The sequence below is a fragment of the Urocitellus parryii genome, chromosome 5, assembly GCF_045843805.1.
Source record: "Urocitellus parryii isolate mUroPar1 chromosome 5, mUroPar1.hap1, whole genome shotgun sequence".
NCBI classification, from domain to species: Eukaryota; Metazoa; Chordata; class Mammalia; order Rodentia; family Sciuridae; genus Urocitellus; species Urocitellus parryii.
In genome coordinates this window covers 119,932,114-119,952,690 of record NC_135535.1, presented here as the reverse complement: position 1 = coordinate 119,952,690, position 20,577 = coordinate 119,932,114, and the positions used below count along the sequence as shown (strand labels likewise).

The 20,577-nt window shown below is 34.7% G+C and overlaps 1 protein-coding gene across 9 annotated transcripts in view; it reads right to left on the bottom strand.

The window, feature by feature from the left end:
- Bcl2l13 (BCL2 like 13) overlaps positions 1-20,577 on the bottom strand; it is a 78,740-nt gene that overhangs the window by 15,595 nt on the left and 42,568 nt on the right. For 6 of the 9 annotated variants that reach the window (XM_077798227.1, XM_077798224.1, XM_026413858.2 and 3 more), the window contains 2 exons: positions 15,874-15,943; positions 6,644-6,787 (listed from right to left, as the gene is read on the bottom strand). In XM_077798227.1, the coding sequence (XP_077654353.1) occupies positions 6,644-6,787; positions 15,874-15,943 (214 nt within the window). Of the gene's footprint in view, positions 1-6,643; positions 6,788-15,873; positions 15,944-20,577 lie in introns of those variants that run through there. The other 3 variants (XM_077798228.1, XM_077798225.1, XM_077798226.1) reach the window with 3 other exon arrangements.

Genomic DNA, 20,577 nt, shown 5'->3' with positions numbered 1-20,577 from the left:
AGCACACATATAAATAAATAAGTTAATAAACTATATCTATCTATCTATATAAATATAGAAACACACTCTTAGAGACACATCTGAGAACTTGACATTTGTAAATATGGAACATTTTCACAAAACATTTCACATCTTTGTGAGACAGATATTCCTCAGGTTGATGAACCCGAGGCTCAGAAATGTTAAAGGAATTTTCCCCCAAACTCAGGGCTAGTATTTGGCAGAGATAAGGCAAGAAACAAATCTTTTAATTTTCAGTTCTGTTGGCAATGCGTCATGATCTGACTGAAGAAGCAGAGTAAATGAAAAGAAACAAACAAAAACAATGTAGGAAAACAAACAAGAAATCTCTACATCGTCATTCTAATGCCAGTACAAACAACAATCGAAAGTTATATTCTATCTCTAGCTCTGAAAAGCTACTAATTAGATCTAAGATATATGTTTCTAATTCAGTCAATATTATATACTTGACCTTGGTTAATTGTTCCCTTCTTTTGCCTTCTCATTGTACTTTTAGCATAGCTCTATCACTCACTGTACATAACATGCTACAGTTATTTATATTTATTTTCTTCAACTAGGTCTGAGGCCTGTATTTTATTAGGCTTTGGTACACTCTGGCTGGGCACGGGTGTGGTGGTGTACAACTGTTATCCCAGTAATTCAGGAGGCTGAGACAAGTAGGGGGCCAGCCTCCATAACTTAGTGATACTGTTTCAAAATAAAAAATAAAAAGGTCTGATAATGTAGCTCTGTGGTAAAGTCTCCCTGGGTTCAATCTTCAATACCAAAACCAAACCAAAACAACAACAACAAAACTTTTGTATGGTCAACACTTAGCACAGCACATGAAATCAATTAAGGCTTACTGTTTACTAAAATTAACCTCTAAGGGCTTCAGCAGTATGATAGATATTATCAATTAATCTTCAGAAAATTCTTATGAACCAGGCAGATACTATTAGTGATTTCATTAGTACAGCTCACAGAAAATCTGAAAAATATGCAGGAAAATCATCCCTCTAAGGTGATGTTGTTAGATAAAATAAACACTAGTAGGTCATTCTGTTGGAAAATGAAGAGAAAGAACATGAGTTAGGCTGGGTGGGGTGGTGCACATCTGTAGTACCAACTACCCAAGAGGCCAGGGACAGGAGGATTTCTTGAGCCCAGGAGTTCAAGATCAGCCTGTGCAACACAGTGAGACCCCATATCAATAAAAGAAAAAGAACCTGAGTTGGTGCTGCTCATGACAGTGCTCCATATACCAGAAGCCTTAGCTGTGTTATTCCACACAGACACTTAAAGGGCATATAGAACTATGCCACTCTCACATGATAGAGAAGATCAGTAATTTTGACTTAAGACTCTTTCATGTCTAAAGTATAGAAGTTTGGAATCATATGACCAAGTCCCAGTCAAATAAAGTAACTAGGATAAAAATCATATATAGCCATGTTTCTTTTTGTTGTTTGTTTTTTTTAAATATTTTTTTTTTAGTTGTAGATGGACACAATACCTTTATTTTATTTATTTTTATGTGGTGCTGAGGATAAAACCTCTTAAGTGTGAGGTAAGCACTCGGCCACTGAGCCAAAGCCACAGCCACCTGTTGTTGTTTGCTTTTTTTTTAGTTGTAGTTGGACACAATACCTTTATTTTTTAAAATTTATTTTTATGTGGTGCTGAGGATCGAACCCAGCCCCTTGCATGTGCTAGGCGAGCACTCTACTGCTGAGCCCCAGTCCCAGCCCGTTGTTTGCTTTTAACACCTCAACTTGCAGCCACTTTAAAGTCAAACTCATCACATCATATCTAAAACTCAATAAATGCTCTTTCAATACCAATACAAAGGAAAAATCAGCTTAAATATACTAAGAAAATAATCACAAAACAATGGTCATTAAAAAAGCAAAACCATCTGCAAAACTCCAAAACACATTTATCTCAGCCATTTTGTTAATAAATTAGTTAATAAAATATTTTTCTCTCTGCAAATCTATGCCCAAAGCTTGACCAACTACATACCATCATCCCATTACCAAACAGATATGGCTGCCAGCACTTTCTCCTTCTCTGTAGGTTTTCAAAATTAGTCCACACAGAGAGCTATGCAGTTTGTTTCACCCTGATGTTGTCAAGTGGTGAAAACAAACACATTCCTTGTGGAAATCATACTATAGACTTAATATAACAGACATGCTACATCATGTAATGAAATGCTTTTCTTCTGGAATGGTTTTAAGAGCTGACAACCTAATGTTCAACAAAAGGACCTAATAGGTGATATATGCTGACACTTTGTTTCAGAGAAAACAACTACACTGACTGGCAGAAAAGCAGTATCTTGGTTTTATTTATTTATTTTGATCTTTTTTCTTTTAGTTGTCAATGGATCTATATATATATATATATATATATATATATATATATATATATGCAGTGCTAAGAATCGAACCCTGTGCTTCACATGCCAGGCAAGTGCTCTACCACTGAGCTACAACCCCAGCCCCATACCAGTATCTTGGTATTAAATACAAAGAAATGGATGGCTTAGACCTAACAATGTGAAATACAGATCAGACATTTAAATTTACAGATGAAATCATATTTAAAATATTAATAAACTTGTTATTCATATGGTAACTTTCTGTCTTTAGCGCAAATATTTGAGTTAAATCAAATACTTTCCATCTAGCAATTATAACCATAGACAAACTTTAATGCACTGTCATAATAAAACAGAATCAGGAAGGGAATATATAACACTCTTCTGTGTTTTTCTTCTTCCTTTGTTGTAAAGCGCCACATAAGCTAAGTGGAAATTAACCTGAGGCGTCCCTTGGCTCTCACAGGAATCACACAGTACACTGGCCAAAAAAAGGGGGAGGGAGGGTGGTGGAAGAAAGAAGAAGAGAACCCTAGAATAGGAAAAAAAATGGCAACAATTTATCATAGTTCTTATTTTTAACAACAACAGGAGCTGAGCACAATGGCATATGCCCATAATCCCAGTGGCTCACTTGAGGCTGAGGCAGGAAGATTGCAAGTTAAAAGCCAGCCTCAGAAACTGAGTGAGGCCCTAAGCAACTTTGCAAGATCTTATTTCAAAATAAAAAAATTAAAAGGGGGCTGGGGATGTGGCTCAAGCGGTAGCACGCTCACCTGACATGCGCGGGAAGCTGGATTCGATCCTCATCACCACATAAAAATAAAATAAAGATGTTGCGTCCACAGAAAACTAAAAAAAAAAAAACACACACACACACACTCTCTCTCTCTCAAAAAATAAATAAATAAATGATTGGGGATGTTAAGCATTCTGGGTTCAATCTCCCATACCAAAAACAAAACAGCAGCATGAGAATACTTCTTATTTTCCTACAAATGCTCAGCATTTCATTCAATAAGTGTTTAACAGCCAGGTGCAGTGGTGCACGCCTGTAATCCCAGCAGCTTGGAAGGCTGAGGCAGGAGAATTGTGAATTCAAAGCCAGCCTCGGTAATTTAGCAAGGACCTGAGCAACTCAGTGAGACCCTGTCTGAAATACAAAAAAGGGGGATGTGGCACAGTGGTTAAGTTCCCTGGTTTCAATCCCCAATACCAAAAAAAAAAAAAAAAAAAAGCATTTAACAAGTATCTAAATCTAATACACTCTACATTAGTATCCATGTTAATTAAATTTCCACTTTTTTTATTAGCTCAAATTCTTAGATGTATAGTGGCTAAAAAGTTTAATGTGCAAAGTTTATAAAATCACTATACTATCACTAACTATTAGGTAAATTACAACTTAACACAGCTTAAAAATGCATGCTTAGCATATGTGAAAGTCTGGGTTACATCCCTAGCACCACCCAAAACAACAACAAAAACCCTCAAATCCCAAGATACACAGGCACAGACTCTCTCTCTCTCTCTCACACACACACACACACACCATCAAAGAGAGGGAAAAAAAGAAATAGAAAACTCTACTCCTAGGGTATAAATAGAAAAAAGAGAATAAGGTGGGATTAAAACAGGGAGAATAGTACAATCTTTGCTTAGACAGCAGTGAGTTCTCACTTGGCTGATATAAAAACTTCAAGTCCTATCCCATTTATGTTTTCCTGTCTTATTTTTTCCATGGCATATGTAACTACTGGATACACTGCCTTTTTTTTTTTGGTATCAGGGATTGAACCCAGAGGCCTTAACCACTGACCCACATCCCCAGACCTTTTTTATATTTATTTAGAGACAGGGTCATGCTGAGTTGCTTAGGGCCTCACTAAATTGCTGAGGCTGGCTTTGAACTCTCCATCCTCCTGTCTCAGCCTATTGGGATTACAGATATATGCCACCGTGCCTGGCTATATATCTTAATTGTTTGTCTACTTCCATGAGAATATAAATTCCTTTGGGTCAAGGATTTTCTTTATTCATAGCAGTCAAGTCCAGGATAGAGCATAGTGTATAACAGGCACTCAAGAGCTTGTTGCATGATTAATAATTGCTTGGTACACGATAAATTGATGTAAAAAGATAAGATATAGAGATAAATCCTAGGAAGGACAAATTCATTTTTTTTTCTGTTTTTCTTTTATTGCAGTACTGGGGATTGAATCCAGGGCCTAACACATGCTAGATATGTATTCTATTACTGAGGTGTATCTCCAACCCCCTTTTATTTTATTTGGAGACACAGTCTCATTAAGTCACTGAGGCTATCCTCAAACTTAAGATCTTCCTGCCTTAGTCTCGTGAGTAGCTGGGATTATAGGCATGCATCTCCATGCCAACCCTTGCTTCTTTCTTAAAACAATCTTGGCTATACATGACTGATATTTTAACCAAGTAAAGGGGAAGATGCAGAGTGACAGAAACTCATTATTTTGTAAATCAAAACTTGTCTATAACTTTATGATCCAGAAATTCTACACAGAAATTCTTACACATATGCATTAGCAAAATAGTGGAAATACCCATTGAAAATAAACTGTCATATTTTTACAACAAACACTAGCCAATGAATCAACCTAGATCATTCATTCTCAATGGGAATGATATTAAGGGTGAAAAATGTTTCAGAGACACAGGGGAAATGTTACACATTACAATTGTTTGTGGCCCTGCAAAAGGCCACACAGTACCTAATAAACAAACATTAAAATTCCATTGGGGGAAGGAGGAGATTATTAGGGGGAAAAGATGTCTAGAAAGGATCCTTAGATTTAGACATAGTAGCACATGCCTGTAATCCTAGTAACTTAGGACACTAAGGCAGGAGGATCACAAATTTGAGGCTAGCCTTGGCAACTTAGCAAGACCATTTCCAAAAATAAAAATAAAATAAAAAGGGCTGGGGGTGGGGGTGGAGCTGGGGATGTGGCTCAAGAGGTAGCACACTTGCCTGGCATGCGCGTGGCGCTGGGTTCAATCCTCAGCACCACATACAAATAAAGATGTGTCTGCCAAAAACTAAAAAAAAAAAATAAATATGAAAAAATTCTCTCTTTCTCTCTCAAAAAAAAAAAAAAAAGGGCTGGGGGTGCTGGGGATGTGGCTTCATAGCAGAAAACTTGCCTAGTAAATGTTAAGCCCTAAAGCCTGGAGTTTAGTTTTCAGCACTAACCCCCCCACCCCCGCAAAAAAAAAAAAAAAAAAAAGGGCTTGGAATACAGTTTAGTGGTTGAATGCCCCAGAGTACTATTCCCCATACTGGGGGGAAAAAATCCTTAGTGAGGTGATAATGAAAAAAAGTTAAGAAACTGACTTAGGTAAACTACAAAGACATAATATCGGTACAATGGCACACATTTATAATCCCAGCTACTCTCCAAATCAGCTTGGGCAATTAAATAAGAAGACCCTGTCTCAAGTACTTTTTAATTTTTCTTGTTCTTTTTTAAAAAAATTATTTATTTATTCTAATTTGCTATGACAGCAGAATGCATTTCAATTCATAGTACACATACAGAACACAATATTTCATGTCTCTGGTTGTACATAAAGTAGAGTCACACCATTTCTGTCTTCATACTCAAATTTTGATAATAAAAAACAAAACACTATTATATTGAGTAAAAGAAGTGAGTTACAGAAGAATATGTGTAGTATGATACTATTTAGATGAAGTTCAAAGCATACAAAATAACTTATTGTCTAGAATATACATATATATATAATTAAGCTATAATTTAAAAACTTCAGAAAATTGTGAGGCAGATATGAGTATGTCAAAATTCAGGAGGGGAATATAAGGAGATTCAAAAGAGTTGCTGTGTGGGCTGGGGGTATGGCTCCGTGGCAGAGTGCTGTTTAGCATGTGTAAGGATTTGATTCAATCGCCAGCACCACTCTTGCAAAATGTTAACCATATTTTTTTCTTGGACTGAGGCAATAAACACACTGGTGTTCATTTTATTATTATTCATCCTTAGTTATTTATATATTTTTATTAGTATGAAATATTTCATAATTAATAAGTATTTAAAAGTCTCATATATCAATTTACTATAAGTAAAATCTTAGTAACTTAACTGAAACTGTATGAATAACTTTTCCACTGATCATCATCTAATACAGACATAACCCAATGCTGTTTAAAAAAACAATGGGCCTAATTTCTTTTAAATAAAAAACAATAATTCATACCCAGCCACCTTGCTGAATGATGTACTCTGCTGCATAGTCCTCCAGATATGTCACTCCGAATTGTAGCAGGGTACTCAAAGGTTCTTGACCACGTCTTGTCAACTCCAAAAGCATTTGTCGGAGCAAAATCAGAGGCACCAAAATCTTCAATGTAAAGATAGAGGCGGGGAGAGACACTCTGAAATTCTTTTTTTTTCTTTTTTTATTCTAATTAGTTACACATGACAGCAGAATGCATTGTTCATTGTATACAAATGAAGCACAGCTTTTCATTTCTTTGGTAGTTTACAATGTAGAGTTGCACCATATGTGCAGTCATACATGTGCCTAGGGTAATGATGTCTCCTCCTTCCCCTTTGTCCAAAGTTTCCCCATTCTTCCCATGCCCCTCATTGTGCATCAGCATCTACTTATCAGGGAGAACTTTTGGCCTTTGACTCTGAAATTCTTATAATGCATTTTTTTATATCAAACTACTGGAAAATTATACTCAGATGTATCATTATATTTCATATGTTTATTTCATAAAACACTAACCCCTACTAGAATCTTTTTCTCAATATTACATATATTTCTGAATATTTTATATGATAGGGTGGTAGAATTATTATATAAAAATAACCGTGTATTATTTATAATAACAGAAGACTAAAAACAACTCAATGCAGACTAATTTAATGAATTCTGGTCATCCAATAGAGTTGAAAAGAGACTGTTCAGTACTCAATCACCAAATTAATTAATTAATTAATCAGTTCCCACTCATACCCTACCAAAATTTACTTTAAGAGAAAGAAAGAAAGATACAGGAGAATGAGGGATCATTCATGAAACAAAAACAAAATGCATATACACACATAAGTTTGTATAGCCCTACAGTATCTCTGGAAAAAAAAATATAAAAAACTAAAAATAGTGGTTGCTTAAGAGGAACTAGGTGAGTGTCAACAAAGATGAAAAAAAAATCTATTTTTTGATGCACCTCTTTCTGTACTTTTTATAGTTTAAACCATATTCTTTTATTATTTGAAAATAAAAACTTTTTAAAAATTATGACCTATATTGTAAAAATCATGAAAAATCAAATATAAAAGGAGGCATTATAACCTGTACCTAATAACACAAAAGGTAAGCCATCAAAATTTATAACAAACTAGTCTGTTGCCTTCCAAAAAAAAAAAAAAAATGTGGGCTGGGGCTGTGGGTCAGTGGCAGAGCGTTTGCCTAGTATGTGTGAGGCACTAGTTTCTGTCCTTAGTACTACATATAAATGAACAAACAAAATAAAGGCATTCTGTCCATATACAACTACAAAACAAATTGCATATTGGGCTGAAAATGCAGCTAAGTTGTAGAGTCCTTACCTAGTATATGCAAGGCCCTAGGTTCAATCCTCAGTAATAAAAACAAAAAGAAGAATTACATATTGAAAAAAGAATTAATAGGAGAGCACTTGCCTAGCATTCCTGAGTCCCTCCATTTGATCCCCAACATTAAAAAAAAAAAGAAAAGAAAAGAAAAGAAAAACTAAGTATTTCAGCTAGCCATATGTATGCAGTCTCTTGTCTAAAACATCAAAAGGTCTACACGATGGCAGAAGGAATGCACAAGGAAATGAAACCAACTCTCGTTACTTGTTACTGGATTACCAAGAAAATAACTAAGGGCTGACAAAATATTTCCACAGAGGAGGACAAATAAAAATACCCAGTAAGTTTATACTTCATACTAATATTCTTTGGTTTCTAAGCAGTCCCAAAGAAGTCTATATTAAACTCTGACAGAGAATGAAACAAACAAATTCATTTACTTTTTGACCTTTTAGAAGAACTCCAGTTTTTAACACTAATGGAAAGACAAAGGGCTATAAAGATAAATATGCTAGGCTTTTCCCATAATAAGAAAATCTATCATGCTAACAAAAACAGAAACAAAAAAAAGTTCATCTAGCCCCAGTATTTTGCCTTGGGCAAGAACAGGCAAGGGACTTATCAGTCAGCCTTGCTATTCATATCCTATGAGCTTCAAAGGCCTGAGATGTTCTGAACCTCAAACATTTTTATTTCCCACAAAAATCCATAAATACATACAAATTTGAAACTCTTCATGATAAGCTCTACTGCTTCTTGGGGAAATGAGGTGCAAACATTTTAGAATTTCTTTTATTGTTCCAAATTACCTTTTTCATATGTATCAAAAAGTAGATACCCTGATTTTACAATCCTCTTTCACTTCTGTCAATTTTAATATTTGACTGTATTCCCTCATTCACTATACATTTGGGCAAAATGTAATCTTCTTATCACATTACTTTCTTTCTTATTAATGTTTTATTTTTAGTTGTAGATTGACACAATGCCTTTATTTTATTTTTATGTGGTGCTGAGGATCAAACCCAGTGCCTCATATCTGTGAAACAACCACTCTATACTACTGAGCCACAACCCCAGCCCTAATTTCTTTCTTTTTTCTTTTTAATGTTTATTTTTTAATTGTAGTAGGACACAATACCTTTATTTGTTTTTATGTGGTTCTGAGGATCGAACCCAAGGCCTCGTGCTTGCTACACGATACCACTGAGCCACAACGCCAGCCCCCTAATTTCTTTCTTTAAATTGTCCTTTTCTGGATCTTCTCATTCTGTCTTTCTTGAAATATAGTCACCAGGGTGTAGAAATTTCATTTTATGGACTACCATTTTCTAGTTTGATTGACAACACTTTTTTTGTTGATGTATGTTGTGTCAGATGACTTATTTTCTCCCCTTCATTCCTCACACAACTGTTAATGTCTATTATACACCAGGCTTTCTTACGTGACATACTTTCTTCATAGACCTGTACAGTGACTTTTAGCTTTTACTTTTTAAAGTTTATTTTATTTATTTATTTTGCAGTGCTGGGGACTAAACCCAGAGCCTTGCATATATGTTAGGCAAAGGCTCTACTACTGAGCTACATACCCAGCTCAACTTCCGACTTTTTAAAACACGGTTTAAATAACCTTTAAATAGTTAAACCCAGTTCATTTGCCTATGCACAAAAGCTTCATGAGGAGCTAGGGTTGTGGCTCAGTGATAGAGCACTTGCCTAGCATGAGTGAGGCACTGCGTTCGATTCTCAGCACTGCATATAAATAAATGAACAAAATAAAAGCCCATCAACATCTAAAAAAAATTTTTTTTTAAAAGTCTTCATGAGTTACTTCTACAACTGATGGCCATTAACTTGGCATTTTCCTACCCACATGTATTCTATATTACTGGGCATGGTGGTCCATGCCTATAATCCCAGAAGCTGAAGCAGAAGCACCATGAGTTTGAGGCCAGCCTCAGTAATTTAGGAGGTCTGTAGTGACTTAATGAGACTCTGTCTCAAAAAATTAAAAAGGCCTGGGGATATAGCCCAATGGTAAAAGTGCCCCTGGGTTCAATCCTCAGTAACCCCCTCCAAAAAAGTATTCAATATAATCTGCAAGTGTTTTGTATTCATCCCTCTTATATTATTTTTTATTTTAAATTAATTAGTTAATTAATTTTCCAATACTGGGGATTGAACTCAGGGGTGCTTTGTCATTGAGCTACAGACTCAGCCCTTTGTAATTTTTATTTTGAAGACAGAGTTTTCCTAAATTGCCCAGATGGCCTCCAACTTGCAATTCTCTTGCTTCAGCCCCCTGAGAATCTGGGATGACAGGAGTGTACCATGACACTAAGGTTGTTTTTTTTTTTTAATGTTAAAATAAAACTGAATTCCCATTCATTTTGAGAAGGTCTCACTATTCACATTTCTAGGTCTATATGAACTAATGTGAATATACTAAAATCTCTGACCTGACTTCAGAAGGGCAAATTTTATGTGAATTATATTTCAGTGAACAAAAAACAAAACATATCAACCAAAAACAATGCACAAACTTTGATTCAAATAAACCAGCTTTAAAACACGTTTGACATTTGCAGGAAAATGGAATGAAGGACCATTACTCAGGAGGTCAAGGGTTATATTTTCTCTCATATGTGTAGGTAAGAGGAAAAAGAGGAAGAAAAAAAAAGGTGGGCAGGGGCAGGACTCAAAGGGAGATCAGTAGAGGAAAGGCATCAGGGAGGTGAGGGAGGGGGAAAGTGTTGAGAAGAGATATTGGCCAAATTATATTGTTATATTGTGTGCATGTGTAAATGTTTAACAACAAATCCCATCATTATGTATAACTATAATAATGAACCAATAAAAAATGTGGAAAGAAAACAATCATACAATTATGATAAAATTTCTTAAAACATTTAAAAATTAAATTAAAAATACATTTAGCAGGGCTGGGGATGTGGCTCAAGCGGTAGCGCGCTCGCCTGGCATGCGTGCGGCCCGGGTTCGATCCTCAGCACCACATACCAACAAAGATGTTGTGTCCACTGAGAACTAAATAAAATAAATATTAAAAAAAAAAATTTTTTTAAAAATACATTTAGCAGCTGGGCACAGTGATGCATACTCAGAAGGCTGAAGCAGGAGGATCAAAAGTTAGAGGCCAGTCTAGAAACTTAGTGAGATGTTAAGTCTCAAAATAAAAAAATAAAAGGGGCTAGGAGATGTAGATGCAGCTTAACTCCACTGGGCTTAACTCACAGTAACAAAAACGAATGAGTGAAAATGAATACCTAGTAAATTATGTGACAATATTAAAGAATTACTGTTAATATTCTTAAGTGTGCTAATGATAGCATCAGTAGGTTTTTTTCTACGTGTTATTTGTATATTTTTATGTGGTGCTGAGGCTCGAACCAAGTGCCTCACACATGCTAGGTAAGCACTCTACCACTGAGCCACAACCCCAGCCCCAATCAGTAGGTTTTAAAAAGAGGATATAGGACTCAGGATGTGGCTCAGTGGCAGAATACCTGCGTAGCATGAACAAGGCCCTGGGTTCTATTCCCAGTATCCCCCAAAATAAGGTAAAAGAAATACATTATTCTTAGGAATATATACTAATGTGTTTATGAATAAAATATGATGTATAAGGTCTACTTCATTAATCTAGGGGAAGAGAAGGAAGAATATGTGGAGAAACAGATGAAAACAGATTTGTTTTTTTTCTCTTTGATGGTCATTTTCTCCTTTTTTATAAGCAGACAGGGAAAAAAAATACCCACAAGGAAAAAAAAAATCACTTACAATTCCAAGATAGCTACAATGGATTATTTAATATTTTGGCAAATATCAATTTTTTTGAGATTATATATATATATTTTTTTCCCTACATTTATAAATGTACATTTTTGGGCCTCACATATGGTAAGCAAAAATTCTACCACCAAGCTGCACTCCCAGTCTGATGTCCTTTTTTTTTTAAAAAAAATAACAAAAGATCATATAACTAATGTATGTTCATAACCAGCTTTTTCCATCTACTCTTTTAAACATATTTAAAGAGTATTCTATAAAGATGCTTTAAAGATTTCTTTACAAATGAATCGATACTCAGTTTGTCCCTAACCTGGCATGCTTTGTAGACATTTTTTTTTTTTCTGATTGGTGCTTTATTGACTTGCTAGATAGCAAGCAATATTATATCAAATTTTTGCCCCCCCTCCACTTTTTTGGTACCAAGGATTGAGCACAGAGGCCTTTAACCACTGAACCATATCATCAGCCCTTTTTATTTTGAGATAGGGTGTTGCTAAGTTGCTTTGGGGCCTCTCTAAGTTGCTGAAGCTGGTTTTAAATTTACAATCCTCCCGTGTCAGTCTCCCAAACCCCTGGGATCACAGGCATGTTGGCATGTTCCACCATGCCCAGATTTTATTTGTTTCCCTCTTTAAAAAGCACTATAGGTCCTTTGCTAATGACCCATTCAGCTATCAAAAAAGTGTGGCCTGGAGATGCAGTTCAGTGATAGAGTGCTTACATAGTATGTGTGAGTCTATGGGCTCAAACTCCAGCATGGTAAACAAACAAAAACAAAAAAATAAAATAAAAACGAGTAAAAACATTGTTTTTGGGGTGACATGGCAGGATGTTGTATAGTTTTGCTTCTATCAGGTGGCTAAACAAGGTGTTGAAGACTAAAAAAACAAAAGACTGGAATTTTGCAAACCTCATGCTGAATGTAAACTGTAAGCTTACTGTTTTATGTGAACCATTCTAGATTTTAATTGGAATGAGGGAGGGTAGATTTCAGCAGCCTAATATCATAAACCAGATTCTTTTTAGTCCTTGAGAATTTAGAAGGAAAGTAATAATAGATTCAGCAGAAAATGTAAGATTCTAATTGGCATGCCTCATTAACTTGAGGTATTTAAGCCACAGCTTCTTAAATAAGTCAACAGTTGGCCGCCTGATCCAGATGAGGGACCATCCATTTAACAGGAAATGGATAAAAACAGGAAGGGTGAAAAAGGGCAGTGAAGACCAGGTTGACTTAGATTTTTTATGATCATTCTAGGATGGGGGCAGTGAAGGGTAGGGCATACAAGAATTTACTCTAACAGTTACTAGATAGAAACAACAGAAAGAAAAGAAAACTAGAAGAAGAAAACTAGTAAAATTATTACCTAAGTATATGATGTTTGATATACTAAGAAATATATCATTACCAAGCTCATTGTTATTTATAAAATGAATATAAAATGTCTGTATTTTTCTTTGTTCCAAAAAAATATATTTTACTAAATTATGAACTAAGAAACACTCTGAAACTCTATACAAGTAACAATAGTCATGTGATGCATAATGTTTCAGTCAAAAATGAACCACAGGTCAGTGGTCCTGTAAGATTATACTACCTAGTGACATTGTACCAGTTTTAATTTTTTAAAATATTTTGTTTATTTAGTTGTAGTTGGACACAATACCTTTATTTTACTTTTATATGGTGCTGAGGATCCAACCCAGTGCCTTGCACGTGCTAGGTGAGCACTCTACCCCTGAGCCACAACCTCAGACCCATACCAGTCTTAATTTGTATACACTTTACATGTTCACATAATGAGGTCGCCTAAGGATGCAATCCTCAAAATAAACCTCCATTGTTATATGATGCATAAGGACAAGGTCTTGTGTATTAAAACTAGTATATTAAGCCAGGTACAGTGGCATATGCCTCCAATTCCAGAGTCTGAAGAGACTGGGGGAGGAGAATCTCAAATTCAAGGTCAGCTTTGGCAATTTTGTAAGACCTTGTCTCAAAATCAAAGTGTAGGGCTCAGTGGTCCGGCACTTGCCTAGAATGTGTGAGACCCTGGGTTCAAATCTCAGTACTGCAAAAAATATACACAAGTAAATAAAATAAAGTAAAATTAAGAAGGGCTGGAGTTGAAGCTCAGTGGTATCACGCTTGTCTACTATGTGTAAGACCCTGCGTTTCATCCCAAGCACTGAAAAACAAAAACAGAAACTAGTACATTAGCTGCTGTTTGCTGAGTGCTTATAATACTACTCTGGTCTCTCTTCACATGGTATAAATCTTTTACCTTTTACTGAATGCTTTTTATGGTGACAGATAATGTGCTACACATATAACCTCAACTAGTTCTAATTAAATGTATAAAGTTAGTAGTATTATCTCCATTTCACAGATGAGAAAACTAAGATTCAGAAAGCTTAATTAACCTGCCTATATAAATTTAATCTGTGATAAAGCTGATGTTTGAGAAAATAAAAAAATTTTGATCTCAAAGAAGCACATCTAGTTAAACAAGGAGATGTAATGGTTACAAGAGACTGCAATAGTTAAGAAGAGAAAGAGATAGGGAGACCTTGTTCAAAGGATACATAATTATCATTAGATAGGAGGAATATATTTCAAAAGATCTATTGCATAGCATGATGACCATAATCAATGACAATATATTGCATTCTTGAAAAATGTGAAGAGGGTGAGTGTGTGTTTTTACCACAAAAATGATAAATGAGGTCACACATTTGTTAATCAGCTAGATTTAAATACTCTACAATGTATACACACTTCAAAACACCATGTTGTACATGATAAAAACAATATTGACTACCAATTAAATTTTTTTTTAAAAAGCTGAGATTTGAAATAAATCAGATTGCATACCTAATATACATCAATTAGGCACATATGGTCACACTATCTGACCTATTTACAGCCAGCCTTCCATATCCTTGGGTTCTATATCCAATCTTGGACTGCAAATATTTGGAAAACTGCATCTGAACTGAACATGCACAGATGTTTTTCCTTGTCATTCTATAAACAATATAGTATAACAAGTACCTATACAGCATTTACAGTGTATTAGTTAAATTAAGTAATCTAGAGATGATTTAAAGGACACAGGAGAAGTGCATATAGAGTTATATGCAAATACTACACCATTTTATACAAGGAACTTGAACATAACGAATTTTGGTATCTGAGAGTGGTCCTGTAAACAATCCTCTAGGCATACTGAATACTATATAGGAATGACTGTACAAAGAACTCTGAGTAGAGGTGACTATTTGTAAAAATATTGGTGCTGAAATTTTTCCTCCCTGATGCTAAATCACCTCGGGGCCATACTTCTTCATATTATATCCTCTTATACTCACCTTTCCAAGGTGATAAGTAGAAAATACAGTCTAAGATAATGGACAAACAGTATGGTATAGCAAACAACAACAACAACAAAAAAAACCCCTCTGAGGTTAAAATTTTCTAAATTAGATCTAGTGTTGGCTCCAATATTTATTAGTTAAGAAGACCTAGGCAATTTCTTTCTTTTTTTCCCTGATTAGTCATCTGACCTAATAAACAACACAAAAATCTAATAAAATTCATTCTGCCTTCTTAAAACGATGGTCGTGATAATCAGATGGGATGTGACACAAAATACTTTCAAACTATAAGACACAAATGATATTAGTTAAGAAAACAAGAAGAAGATATCTCTCAAATGAAGTCAGTCTTCTCCAAGATATACTCAAATTTTAATAAATAACCATATGGAGATAAAAGTCACCTCTAATACAAGGAAATGAAGAAATGATGGGAAATTCAGAGTGTGCAGAAAGGAAGGAGAACATACTATGAGGGACATATTTTTGGGCCAAGCAGAAGTAGCATTAATCAAAACAACAATTAAATAAGAAATATCCACTTAACATAGTTATATTTACGCATTAAAGAGCTCTAACACTTTCTTAATGTAATACACTAATGATTCCTCCTATACTTTACCATTATCACACTAAAATCTTGTAAGAATAAAGATAATTGGTTAATACCTTGCTCCAGCCGCTGGCATGAACTGCGGTTTCCAGTGTACATTCACGATATGCCTGATATGTCACTGGCCTGTAGAGAATTTTTTAAAAGTCTGTGTCACAAAAACGAAAAATTCTAAATTTTCAGATGAATAAATATAAAGACACTATTGTTTTGTTGAATCTTTTGCTAAAGTGACTAAGATTATTCAACATATTGTTTTATATAAGATATGGTTTTTAGTATTTGGGCTGCACTTTTTCCAAGCATTCTATAGCATTAGATGCATATTTGGGAAAGTAGTTATTAAAATAGTAAGATAAATGTACCATCTAATAAATTTTTTTGTAATTACTTAGAAATTATCTGATAGAACTTATTTATGTTGCAGATAAATACTTGGGTTATTAATATCAAATAACAACAAATAAAATTAAAAGTATAATTTTAACACTTTTAAAAGCCAAAACATCTATAATATTTAAGAACTAAAGAAATATGTTACTGGAGCTGGGATTGTGGCTCAGTGGTAGAGCATTTGAATAATAAGTGTGAGGCACTGGGTTTGATCCTCAGCACCACATTATAATAAATAAACAAAATAAAGATTTGTGTACATCTACAACCCAAAAAATTTTTCTAAAAAAAAAAAGAAAAAGACACATGTTACTGGAAGATTTTCAAACTAAGGATACAAGAAATTAGAATAAATAATGTCAAAAATTGGTGCCTTTTCTTTTTTTGGTACTGAGGATTAAACCCAGGGGTACTTAACCACTATATTTTATTTAGAGACAGGGTCTTGCTGAGTTGCTGAGGTTGGCTTTGAACTCATGATCCTCCTGCCTCAGCCTCCCAAGCTGCTTGGATTAAAGGCATGTGCCATCATGCCTGGCTTGGTGCCCTATTTATTTTATTTGTTATAATTAGTTGGTATCCTATTTTTAACTTGTAGTCTTATGATATAAAATCCTGGAGGGATCAGAAAATAACAATAATAAAAACATAGAATCCTGGAGGGCAAGGAAATTAGCCTGATTATTTACATGCAAGTTCTAATCATATCAAAAACCTAAATCAGGGGCTGGGGATGTGGCTCAAGCGGTAGCGCGCTCGCCTGCCATGCGTGCGGCCCGGGTTCGATCCTCAGCACCACATACCAACAAAGATGTTGTGTCCACCGAGAACTAAAAAATAAATATTAAAAAAAAAAAAAACTAAATAATTGCCAGGTGTGGTGGCGTATGCTTGTAATCCCAGTAACTTGGGAGGCTGAGGCAGGAGGACTCCAAATTCGAGGCCAGTCTCAGAAACTTAGTGAGGGCCTAAGCAACTGAAACCGTGTCTCAACATAAAAAATAAAAAGGGCTAGGGATATGACTCAGTGGTAAAGCACCCCTGGGTTCAATCCCCAGTAACAAAACAAAAAAACAGACAAAAAAAAATCCTGAAATCACTGAGTGATGACAGCAAAGTCTCATTAATTTGTTGAAGGGCTTTAAAGTACTATATTTTAAACACTGATCTCATGTGCAAATTAAACAAACACAAAAAATTGTGCTAAATAAGACATAAAGGCATCAATAGCTTGGATAATAGATTCAAGACCCCCAATCCCGTTTTGGGCAAAGTGTTAACAGACATGTAAAAAGGAGTGAAGAAGTCTTGCTTTTGTAGGATTTTAGAGCTTTTTTGTTTGTTTCGTGTATAGTGCTGGGAATCAAACCAAGGTTTTACACATGCTAGATGAGCTCTCTACCATTAAGCTACACTTTTAGCTCTCTATAGGACTTTAAAATTCCACTTCAAAGGCATTTTCTGCTCTGACCACTCGGGGTCTGATTTCTTCAGCCTATGAATATTTAAGATTGATAACAGTTACAATTTATTGATAGCCTATTATGATAGGTAGAATATTTCTATGTATGTATATTTTATATCACATATCAAAGCTAGAAAGAACAAAGTAGGAATTCAAGCTCAATTAGATCTGACTCCAAAGGTCACACTGCTCCCATTTCAAGTGAGGATTTTGACAAAAGCCTTGACAATGTCTCAAAGCCACATATGGCTAATGAGCATTTGAATGTGGCTATGTTGTGCTGAAAATATAATCTACACGCTGAATTTTAAACAGTAAGTAAAAAGAATGTAGTCTATCCCACTAATAATTTTTTATACTGAGTATGTGTTAAAATGAAATTTGAATGTACTAGGCTGAAAATATATTATTAAATTTTAGAAATTAATTTCATACTTTGTATGCGGCTGCCAAAAAAATTTTAATTGCATATATTTGATTTGCATTACATTTACTGAATAGCACTGGTTTAGATATTTCAGAAAACAGTTCTGAAGACATACATAAAATCTTTTATACACATCAATATCAAATCAATATTAGAGTGATACTGAAATACCAGGGATGATCTTTTTAATGGTAAGATGGATACAGTATGTACTACCTTCCTGATATCACATTCTCATTAAAGTAAGCTTAGTATTTTTTCAAGAAGCCATGGAGTATACACTACATTCTTGTAAAGCTTGAACTTCAGTAGATACTATGTAGTCTACCTACCTATATTCTCCCTGAAGTTTTACTTGTGTACATCAGTCCCTTCACTTCCTTTCCTGAACTGTTTGATGCTGTTGTGGGTCACAGTAGTCCTTATAGGTAGCATGTCTATCAGGCTAAAGTACTTTAGCATCCTTCAGAATGAAACATGATTTGAAACATTACATGTACACATAAGAGATGCAGCAGCTTAAAACATTCAAAAAAATCTAATACATAGAAAAGTTAAGAAGATGAATAACCTAATCAGGCCTTAGAGCAAAAAAAAGAGAGGTGGGTACCTTTTAAAATTGCTGGTGTTCCGCATGAAGAGTTCAGCATTACTGTAATTTCCTACTTTAACAAAACTGTTTGGAGGAGTAGATGGTATTTTCCACCTTAAGATATTGCCTTCAACCTGTATAATACTTCTAATATATCACCAGTTAGTTATTTTCAAGGTATTAGTAACAAAATTTAAAACTTTCAAAAGTAGACTTCTGAAAAAATTTTATTCACAGGAAGATCTGACTTTGCTATGCTGGGGCTGGGGTTGTGGCTCATTAGAGTGCTTGCCTAGCATGTGTGAGGCACTGGGTTCGATTCTTATCACCGCATATAAAAAATAAAGATCCACTGACAACTAAAATATATTAAAATAACTGCACTGGTATTCAAGGCTTGGGAAAACATTCATCTAAACCAATTTTCTTGCAAACATAATTTATAGTGAGATGAGATCAAATTTTTTTCTGTAGATTACAAAAAGACTCCAGGAACAATATTAAAAAAAAACAACTATATGATACTCTTCTTGGAAAAGTTGATATTATCAAAGCAAAGTTAAAGTTAACAAATGAAAAAACTGACATAAAGAATGAAAAGGTTTCAGGGGCTGGGGCTGGGGCTCAGCAATAGCACACTTGTTTGGCATGTGTGAGGCACTGGTTTGATTCTCAGCACCACATATAAATAAATAAAGGTCTATTAACAACTAAAAAATATTTAAAAAAAAAAAAAAAGAATGAAAAGGTTTCAAAGCCATAAATGGTTTCCATCAAATTAGAAACAGAATCTTTTGCCTGTGCCTTATCACTTAATTATTTTACTCCCAATAGCTTTTACAAGGTTTTTTTGTTTTGGTTTCCTTTTTGTCAAAGTTGCAAATTTCTTTCTTCAAACCTTACATGAAACTTCATATATAAAAAACATATGGAAGTATAGCATCCTGGCTTAAGAAGAGTAGAGTGGTCCTAATAAGCCCCACTAACTCAATCTACCCCTTACCTTTTCAGGGGCTCCTATAGCAACCTCAGTGCTTAAGGCTCCACTGAACACTTTTTGACATCACTATTTTGATCCACATTTCCTATTTAAGTTCTATTTCCTGGCACCTATATATTTCTTTTACTTTTATCTTTAAACAATTTTTTTTTTTTGGTACCAGGGATTGTTGAGCCATATTCCTGGCTTCATTTATTTATTTATTTATTTATTAAATAGGGGGCAGGGTCTCACTGAGTTGTTTACGCTAAGTTGCTGAGGCTGGGTTTGAACTTGCAAACCTCCTGCCTCAGCCTCCTGAGTCACTGAGATTACAGGTATGAGCCACCATGCCTGGCTTAAACAAACTTTTTAAGATTAAAAAATTCAAATATGGGGTTGGGATTGTGGCCCAGCGGTAGAGAGCTCGCCTAGCACGGGCGGGACCCGGGTTTGATCTTCAGCACCACATAAAAATAAAGGCATTGTGTTGTGTCCAACTACACCTAAAAAAATATATATTTTTAAAAAATTTCAAATATGATTTCATTTCCCTAAGTATAATTAGGAGTTTTCGGTTTATTCATTTAACTGAATTCTCCTAAAATTGCTTCCTTGCAACAAATATATAAATTGTCCCTACATAAAAGTAAGAAATTATTGTTGTAGTAAAGTACTACAACAGTAATTTAGCATCTGAATTTTGGCCCTTTTAATAAACAACAGTCTTCTTCCTATTTTATAAAGTTGTCAATCTTCATTAAGATAAATATGTCGCTTACTCACATCAATTCCTTAATAATTGTCAGCAAAGAACTAGAAAAAAATAACTTTTAAGATTTACAACAAATGAATTTGTTCTATTTTAATATACTTTCATTTTTATTAATAAGTTTCTAGCTTT